At 36.3% G+C, this 9426-nt stretch overlaps 1 protein-coding gene across 1 annotated transcript in view; it reads left to right on the top strand.

Annotated features, from left to right (window-relative positions):
* The window catches only part of LOC107568164 (germ cell-specific gene 1-like protein), a 33039-nt gene that overhangs the window by 6608 nt on the left and 17005 nt on the right, over nucleotides 1-9426 (top strand). Inside the window, exons 2-3 of the mRNA XM_016254075.1 lie at nucleotides 1485-1532; nucleotides 4679-4831. Of these exons, the coding sequence (XP_016109561.1) occupies nucleotides 1485-1532; nucleotides 4679-4831 (201 nt within the window). The remainder of the gene's footprint in view (nucleotides 1-1484; nucleotides 1533-4678; nucleotides 4832-9426) is intronic.

Genomic DNA, 9426 nt, shown 5'->3' on the forward strand with positions numbered 1-9426 from the left:
TATTGATTTAATACAACAGTTCAATAAACAAGAAGTTAATATTAATTGACTTTGTCTGACTACAACACTATTGCCTGATTTTGCTCTAGTCTAGTTTGTCAACGAACACAGTTCGTCAAAGTCACAGCTGAGCAGTTGCGCATCTCCAAACAAACACATGTTTCGTTTATGAATGAACGTGCGTTTTTAAACAAATCTAGTAAGTAAATTATTCAATTACCCATTCATAAAGATTTGCCCTGCATTCTAATGTTCATACTATCCACCCTAAAAAGTGTGGATCCGTGCACACTTTAATGGATAATATTGCCCTCAATCTATTGCGCTTTGGTGAATAATTCGGTTCAGATCTAATAACACAAATAATAAAAAGCGCTAAAAACAAACTGCAAATATGGCGAATGTGCACGCATGAGAGGTAAGTAGAGAGGTTTAGATAAAGGGGTTTGAGTTAATCAACAGTTAACCTGGTTAAAATATTTATTTAATATTATCTGTGTTATATTTAATTGCAGATGATGTTACTATGCGACAGAGCGGTCCATTAAAGATGCAATTGTATGACGTGATAGTATGTCCCAAAGCTGGCCTACTCTTCTTCCTCACATTCAAAAGTGTGTACCTTTTCATCACCAAAAGAGTACATACTTTAAGGGCATAGTATAAGTAGGCACATTGGGACGCATCAAGTCACTTGCTTCGTTCGTGAATGAATCAGCCGTTCGAACGAATCAATTGAATGAATGATTCAGTGATAAAATGACTTGATGCCACCTACTGGCAGTTTTAATTTCATTTTTAAAGTATCATTTAATATTTCTATTATTAAATAGAAATAATATTTATATTATTAAAGTAAATAATTTAATATTTTCATATTCACATTTTTATATTTAAAACATTAATCTCAACATGAATTTATGAATTTAATTGCACTCATGCCACCTCTGAGCCTCATTAAACGTCTATAAATGTACCTACATGCCACTTTTGTGTTCTTCTTTGCCACCTCTGAAGAGCAAATTAATTTTGTCAAAACTGATTTTATTTGAGAGGTAACCTATTCTTCCTATTCTATTGTTTTAATTAGAAATTTTGGAAAAGCTTATATATTTTTTATTTGACACAAAAGATGTCACTTTTAATAAAGTTATAAAAAATGCCATTACAAAGGTAAAAAAAAGCCCCTGTAAGTCACTTTGAGAAGTCAAATATCACCTCGTAATATTAATCAGAAGGTGCTCCTATTTTTTATTTTTTAATTGGGAGCACAAATGCTCCTAAAAAGAAAAGTAAGTGTAGAGCCCTGTCTTTAGACAAAAACTGAAGTGATGGATTGATCCAAGGGGAAGCAGACTGCTAAAGCTGTCTTATCACTGGAAAACAGCACTGTAAAGATGAAGCTGAGCCCCCTGAATCTCAGTACACAAAAAGAGCTTGTAGAGCACAGATGTTAACTCTTCAGTCGTCTTGTGTCTTTCCAGGTGAGAAATGCAGGAGTTTTATTGATCTGGCCCCAGCATCTGAGAGAGGTGAGTAATGACTGTCATTAGAGTGCCATTCAGGCTTGTCCGACAGCACACACAGAAACTTACAAATGACGGATCTCTTATGTCCGCCTTGGAGCATCCCTGCTTTATTATCTGATGCATGCTACATATGTGGTACATTAGCTGATGTATGCATGTTTGAGTGAATGTTCACATTCTCCAGGCCAATACAGGTTATGCACTTTAAGTATGGCAAGCTGTGATCATCACAGTGTGATAAAAAATTGTATTAGAGTTGTGGTCTGTTAGGACATGTGGACATTTCTTGATCCTTTCCCCTTCTCCGTCAGTCCTTTTCTTCTTTCCACTGTTCTATGAATAAAAAGTGTGTAAAAAAAAGACTGCTGCAATGTCACTCTTTAGTAGAGGGTGAGGGTATTTCTCCAGCAGCCACTTTTATGTGGCAGGGGTTCAATTATACAGATTTCAACATTGTTCACATTTAAACTGGGGCAACCTTTTTCATGCTTTTCAAATACCTTTTATGTATAATTTATACTATAATTCTTGTCCCAGGCCAAGACCTTTAATCTTAAAGTTTGAAAATCAATTATAAATGAGGTTTTAACTTCAAAGACAAAGGAAATATCACTTGTGAATAGATTATTTTCAGTGCATAATTTCTAATCACTATAGTTACAAAAGTGTGGAAATATTTAGGAAAAATGACATTTCCTTCACAGAATGCTGTTAAACACAATACATAATATGAGAAAAACAAAAAAGACAATTCTAATGTGAAACTTGTGTGTCCACTGTTAACATACTTAAACGGTAAGAGAGTAAACATTGATAACTTAATGTGTTCCTTTACTAAAAATCATTTTAATGGCATGCTTTATTGTTGATGTTTTCTTTGCGGTGACAAAGCCTTCACAGGGGAAATATAATTTAGAATATTGATTTTTTTTTTTCAGTTCAGGGGTCTACTGCATAATACATCTTGCCTTGAACAAATCTGGAGATAATACTCTGCAATCAAAAAGGAAAATGAATTTTGCTTGCAAATTACATCTGCTATAGTTTCAGGGGAGAATATTTGCAAGGCAAACTACACCATTCTCTGTTCTCTTTAGACCCCGGTTTTTATCTTTTAAGTCATGACTGATTCTCAAGGTCTCCAGTGATAATCACATTTGATAAAAAGCTGTGGATATTTGTGGAATCAGCTGAAGAGTGATGGTGTTAGTGCATTTTGATTGAAGTGTTTTCAGATTCATCTCTCTATCTGAGTGTTGTCTTGTACAGAAGCTTGTCAAAAAATTGTTTGTGCAAACATTAGAATGAGAAATTTGATTTATGACTACCAAATATGCTCAGGTCAGGCCGACAGAAGATTTAGTGCTTCTATCTCTATCCTCTCAATGACGCCACAGCTCAGACAATATCAAGCCCTCAAACAGTGCTTTTCTCTGGGACTGCCTCAAGGAGCCCCAGAGAAAATTGACACATTTGTTTATTGTTCGCATGTTTATAGTTGCCTCTGAAAAATGTTAGGCAGACTTTCAAAGGTGCCGCGTTTTGTTTGAACTCTTGAAGACAAACACTCCAGACATTAATATTGCATAATGCCATCATATTTCAGGTTAAGATGCTTTAATCACTCACCACCTGCTTTTCTCTCAAAGTCTGTCATCTTTTATTCAACGCGTGTGAGGGAATGCATTGGGAAACCCCAAATTAAGCCAAATTTCACAGTGGATAATGGGTAGCATAGGTGTTGCAGCAGCAACTAGACTGTAAGGTAAACTCTGAATGTTCAAAGTAAGCAAAATAGTGTTATGTTCTCAAACCAAAACAACCTCTATCGCTACAGAGTTCTCCTTTGAGAAAACTCGGGGGTGAATGGGAATTCTACTAATTAGGAGGAGCTGATTGCTGTTATGGAAACACCCTGGAGTCAGTCTGATGGATACAGATACAGTTAGATGTTTCCCTAAACTCTCAAAAATACGTTTATAAATAAAATTAAAGCTGCAAGCAGCGATGAAAGGGCCCTCGCACGCGGGCTCACCACCACCCGATGGCTTTAGGAAAACAGCGAATGGTGGGCAATATGCTTTTAAAGTGGTAAATATAGGAAGAACATGTCAAAGTCATTTATACATGTGCCAGACTTCCTGCTGCCACCTGGTGGCGCTATGACTATAACTGAATATTGGCATGTAGATGTCTTCAGGCCAGGACTTTTATCAAAAATGTGAAGTTTGGTGCAGATTGAACATGGTATGTTTGAGTTAGTGTGAAGCATGACATATCCTGTTGCCAACAGGTGGTTTAAAACACAAAGACAGCATTGCTTTTCAAATTGCAGCTAAAGAGAAAGTTGACTTCTAATAATTACTCAGGAATGTTTATGCATTCCTTTTTGGAGTATTCAACACCATTACAGAGTCCAAATGCTTCTATTTTTCTTTTTGCATTAAAAAAAAATAAAATAAAATTTTTGAATTGCAATAATATTTCACAATATTACTGTTTTTTTTTACTGTGTTTTTGATCAAGTAAATGTAGCCTTAGTGAGTATAAGTGACTACTTTCAAAAACACTTAAAAATCATACTGACCTCAAACGTTTGAACAGTATTGAACTCAAGCTGCATGAACTCCACAGGTTTGTGTAAATCCTGATGACCACGTTCTCCAGCATTATTTGAGCTGATCCAAAGAGCATCTTGTACATCTGACCATCTGTATAAAGAGTTACATGATCAATTTTACAAATTAGCTTATTTGATTAGTTGCCTAGAATTAGTGCATAATCTCAAATATTTATTAATTCTAAGTCATATCATTTCACTGTTTAACATTTTTCATAATCCCAAAACCTTTATTTTCGGATTTAAATTTGATTTGTAATCTGTTCGTTTATGAAGCAGTAATTAGAGACGGATGCTCATATCTCTTAGTGACCTTACTGAACTCAAAACACCCATCTGTTCTTTGCAAACTGAACTCAGCATAAAGAAGAACGACTATGAAAAAATGTGTCCAATGCATGTCCATTTTATATGCAGTGGGCGAGTTGTTAAATTCCCGCTCGAATCTGACAGTGTGAATAAAAACGACAGAGAGAATTATGGGGCAACAGCAGAGCACTTTGCTCACCAGTGTGTGTGTGTATTGCAGGTGTCCTTTGGCTGTCAGTTGTGTCTGAGGTGCTATACATCATGCTGCTGGTCGTTGGCTTCAGTCTGATGTGTCTGGAACTTTTTCACTCCAGTAACGTGATCGATGGACTCAAACTGAACGCCTTCGCCGCAGTCTTCACTGTGCTGTCAGGTAGGCCTCTACCTTTGTCCCCACCTCACGCTTAGAGAAACTAATTGTGCATTACTTCATTACATTCAACACCCATACAAAGACGCCTGTTCGGTCTCACCACAGTCACAAATGATGGTGACAATAGAAAGTTTTGGGCTTGTATAATTCATACAGCATCATCTGTGAATCCCTGCAGAATTTCAGCAGTCATTCAAAATTGGATTAAAAGTTCAATCACTAAGCCATCATCACGATTTTCTAGAGAAAATTGATATTACATATAATTAATATATGTGTGTGTGTGTGTGTGTGTGTGTGTGTGTGAATATTTTACACGTTATTGTTATTACTAGAATAATACTTTATGAGCAGAATAACCTAAAACAAGCCTCTTGATATACAAATGTAAATTTTTGTTGTTAATGTTACTGTTTTATTAAGATTCAGTGGAATCTGTTAAGTAGTAATTTCACACTCGAGACACACTGACTTGAGAACGAGATGATATGGAGAAAACAGAGGTCTCCCCGGACTACATCTCTCTCCCTCTGCAGTCTAGTGCATCGTGGGTAAACCTCAGCAGAAGTGAATTTCTGATTATTTGATTTGCTGAATACCCAATAGTCTTGCTCATTTGGGGGCTTAATGCTTTTTAATTCCAACTGCAGCTGAGAGAGAGAGAGAGAGAGAGAGAGAGAGAGAGAGAGAGAGAGAAATCACCCAACCAGAGATGAGCCTTCTCGTGGTTACCTGACAGCAGTTAAACACAAGTTACGATAAAATTAAATAGGCTTTGAACTTTTTAAAGGAAGAAAAAAATATTCCCAAATCTTTAGTTGTAGACATCACAGGTTGTCAGTCTATTCAAACTACAACATTTTTGCGCAAATTTATCCATCACTTGGAAAAAATTAGCCAGACTAGGCACATGCCAAAATGGACAGCTGCATGATAGCCCATAGGAAAAATTTATTGGTCAGTGGTTGCTTTTCTTAAACTCAGGAGACTTAGATGAGATTATATCTCTCATATATCTCTCATTTTAGTACCAACAGCATTTCAGATGTTTCTCCCAAAAATTCCTTAGGAGAAATAGAAGTAGAAACAAATGAGACATGAGAAATATTTGAGAAAAAAAGAGTCAAAACTGAGAATGTGGTGGAAGAAACAGAGAATATATCTTTATTGTCTTGCTGCAATCTCAATCAAGACTCCATTATAGGAATATTTTATTACTCAGTGGTTGCTCTTTCTAACCTCAGGAGACGTAGTGGTGATTCTCATGTATTTCTCATTTTAGTCTCAACAGTGTCTCAGATGTTTCTCCTAAAAAATCCTTAGGAGAAATAAAACTGAGACATGAGTCTAGACACAATTGAGACATGAGAAAGTTCTGAACGAAAGGAATCCAAAATGACAATGGGAGAGAAACATGGGAGATATCTTTATTGTCTTGCTGTTATCTCTTGCAAGAGTCCATTACAAAAATGTTTTACTGCTCAGAGGTTGCTGTTGCTTTTTTATTGCAATGGGGTTTTTCACCTTTAATGGTCAGGACAATAGGAGGAGTAAAAACAGGAAACGATTGGACAAGTGAGAATTGAACAGGAGCAGGAAAGTACTGTTAGCTGGGATTTGAACCCATGCTGCCTGAGTTGCAGTTGTGCTTCATGTCAATGTGCTGCACACAAGGCTATTGCTCTGACAGAGATTACTCTTCGCTCAGGATACTAAGGGGTGATTCTCTTATATGTCTCATTGAGATATCAGCTTTGTCTTAAGATGTCTTCAGTTTTATTTTAGGAGAAATGTTAAACGTTTACTAATATTGCAAATACTAAAACTATCATTTAAATAGCATTAAACATTTCAGAATTTTTTTATTTTATTTATCCTTTATTTTACCAGGATAGTCCCATTGAGATGCAAATCTGTTCTTCCAGGGAGTCCTGGCCAAAATGGCAGCACAAAAAGTTTCACAATAAAACAATTACAAACACATAAACAAACAAAGGTTTGCCCTATATTCAGATGATTACAAATCTGTGACAAAAAAACCCCAACAAGCATTTACTCATAGCAAGTACAAAGGTTTTTTTTAACAATTTAAAGAGGGGAGTGTTTCCAGCATAATAACACTCTGCAACTCGTTCCATAACGAGGGAGCAAAAAAGAGAAGGCAGTTTTGCCAAGCTCTGAATATACTCTTTGAACATTTAAAAGTAATTTAGCAGAAGATCTAGTGCTGTAATTACATGTATTAAAGGATAAAAGACTGCAGATATAAATTGGTAATTTACCTAACAGTGCCTTAAACAACCGCCACCACGACCAGTCTGACGGGGCTCATGCTTATAATAGTAGTTTGGTGGAGTAGACTCATTTAGACCAATATACAGTATTTGCACTTTCCTTCTTTGAAACAAAGAGGACCATCCCACCAATTCATACAATATACAATGATGAGTGCATGAAGAAGCCCTCGTCACAAAACGTAAAGCAGCATGGTATACATAGTCCAACTTTTTAAGTGAAGATAAACTTGCATGCATATAAATCACATCACCATAATCTAACACTGAGAGGAAACAACTTTGTATAATTCTCTTTCTCACTTCAAAAGGAAAACATTTCTTTAAGCGAAAAAGAAAACCCAATTTTAGTCTAAGCTTTTTTAAAAGTTTTTCAATATGTACATAAAATCCCAATTTGTCATCCAACCGTATGCCCAAGTATTTATAACAACTTACTCTTTCAATAGATTCTCCTTGTAAAGTTGAAATAGGGTAGTCTGTTTCAGTGCGACAACGAGTGAAAAGCATGCATTTCGTTTTCTTTGAGTTTAAAACCAATTTTAAGTTAGACAATGACAGTTGCAGTAACTGAAAAAATTCTTGCAAGAGCTCTATGGCTTGATACACCGAATGTGCTACTGTGTAAATGACCCGATCTAAAGCCTGATTGAAATTCATTTAAAACTTTATTTTCAGTTAAGAACTGTTTCACTTGTTCATTAACAAAAGATTCAAATACTTTTGCCAACAACCTAACTTACATGCATATAAATCACATCACCATAATCTAACACTGAGAGGAAACAACTTTGTATAATTCTCTTTCTCACTTCAAAAGGAAAACATTTCTTTAAGCGAAAAAGAAAACCCAATTTTAGTCTAAGCTTTTTTAAAAGTTTTTCAATATGTACATAAAATCCCAATTTGTCATCCAACCGTATGCCCAAGTATTTATAACAACTTACTCTTTCAATAGATTCTCCTTGTAAAGTTGAAATAGGGTAGTCTGTTTCAGTGCGACAACGAGTGAAAAGCATGCATTTCGTTTTCTTTGAGTTTAAAACCAATTTTAAGTTAGACAATGACAGTTGCAGTAACTGAAAAAATTCTTGCAAGAGCTCTATGGCTTGATACACCGAATGTGCTACTGTGTAAATGACCCGATCTAAAGCCTGATTGAAATTCATTTAAAACTTTATTTTCAGTTAAGAACTGTTTCACTTGTTCATTAACAAAAGATTCAAATACTTTTGCCAACAACCTACTAATTGACCGATAGTTATCCAAAACTGATGAGTCACCACCTTTTAACAAAGGGAGAACCTGTGCTGATTTCCATGCACCAGGAATAACATTAAGTTAAACTCAAGTTTAAAATAGAAGTAATGGGCTCTGTTATAAAATCTGCAGAAATAAAAAAAAACATAAGGTTCTATTTTATCAGACCCTGTTAATTTTTTATTATCCAAATTTGATAGAACTTTATGAACTTGTGTAGCTAAAATGGGAGTAAAACTAAACAGCTGAGTAGTACAACATAAAGTAAATTCCACATTTTCTTGTTCCCTTAAATTACTATAGTCATGGGTTACTCCTGCAGAAATAAAGTGGCTATTAAAAGCATTTACTATATTCTCTCTATCTTTAATTATACTCTCATTTAATTTTAAATAATCAGGTAGATTGGTAGAGGTTTTTTGACCAGAAGCTGATTTGGTCAGTTTCCAAAAATTAGACGGATCATTAATATTCTAATTTATCATATTTAAATAATAATCACATTTAGAGCTTTTTACTATTTTTGTACAATTATTTCTTATTGTTCTCTAATTAATACAGTCAATATGATTATTAGTTCCTCTTCAGGAACTCAAGGTCTGCGCTCACGCCGTTTGTACAAACTAGCGTACCAGATCCTTGTGTGGTCCCAGGGCAAACTTCTCTCGCTGAGAGCAGTTCACATTCCTGTGCATCTCAATTTGGGAGCAGACATCCTGTCGAGGCAGGGGTCGAGGCCCGGGGAATGGATGCTTCACCCAGAGGTGGTGAAGCAGATATGGAGAGTTTTTGGCCAGGCTCAGTTTTTCCCCCGATCGCTCTGCTCCCGGGAGTTCTGGAGTGAGTGCGCCGGGACGGGGTCCGTCTTCTGCTAGTAGCCCCGTTCTGGCCGGGCCGAGTGTCGGGCCTGATTTCTCTCCTCGACGGCACTCCATGGGTTATTCCCATCAGGAGAGATCTCCTCTCACAGGCGGAGGGTACGGTCATCAACCCCCGCCCGGAGCTGTGGAAGTTGTGGGTGTGGCCCCTGAGGGGGCACAG

Source organism: Sinocyclocheilus grahami, unplaced genomic scaffold (assembly GCF_001515645.1).
Source record: "Sinocyclocheilus grahami isolate Dianchi unplaced genomic scaffold, SAMN03320097.WGS_v1.1 scaffold1223.1, whole genome shotgun sequence".
In the NCBI taxonomy this organism is placed as follows: Eukaryota; Metazoa; Chordata; class Actinopteri; order Cypriniformes; family Cyprinidae; genus Sinocyclocheilus; species Sinocyclocheilus grahami.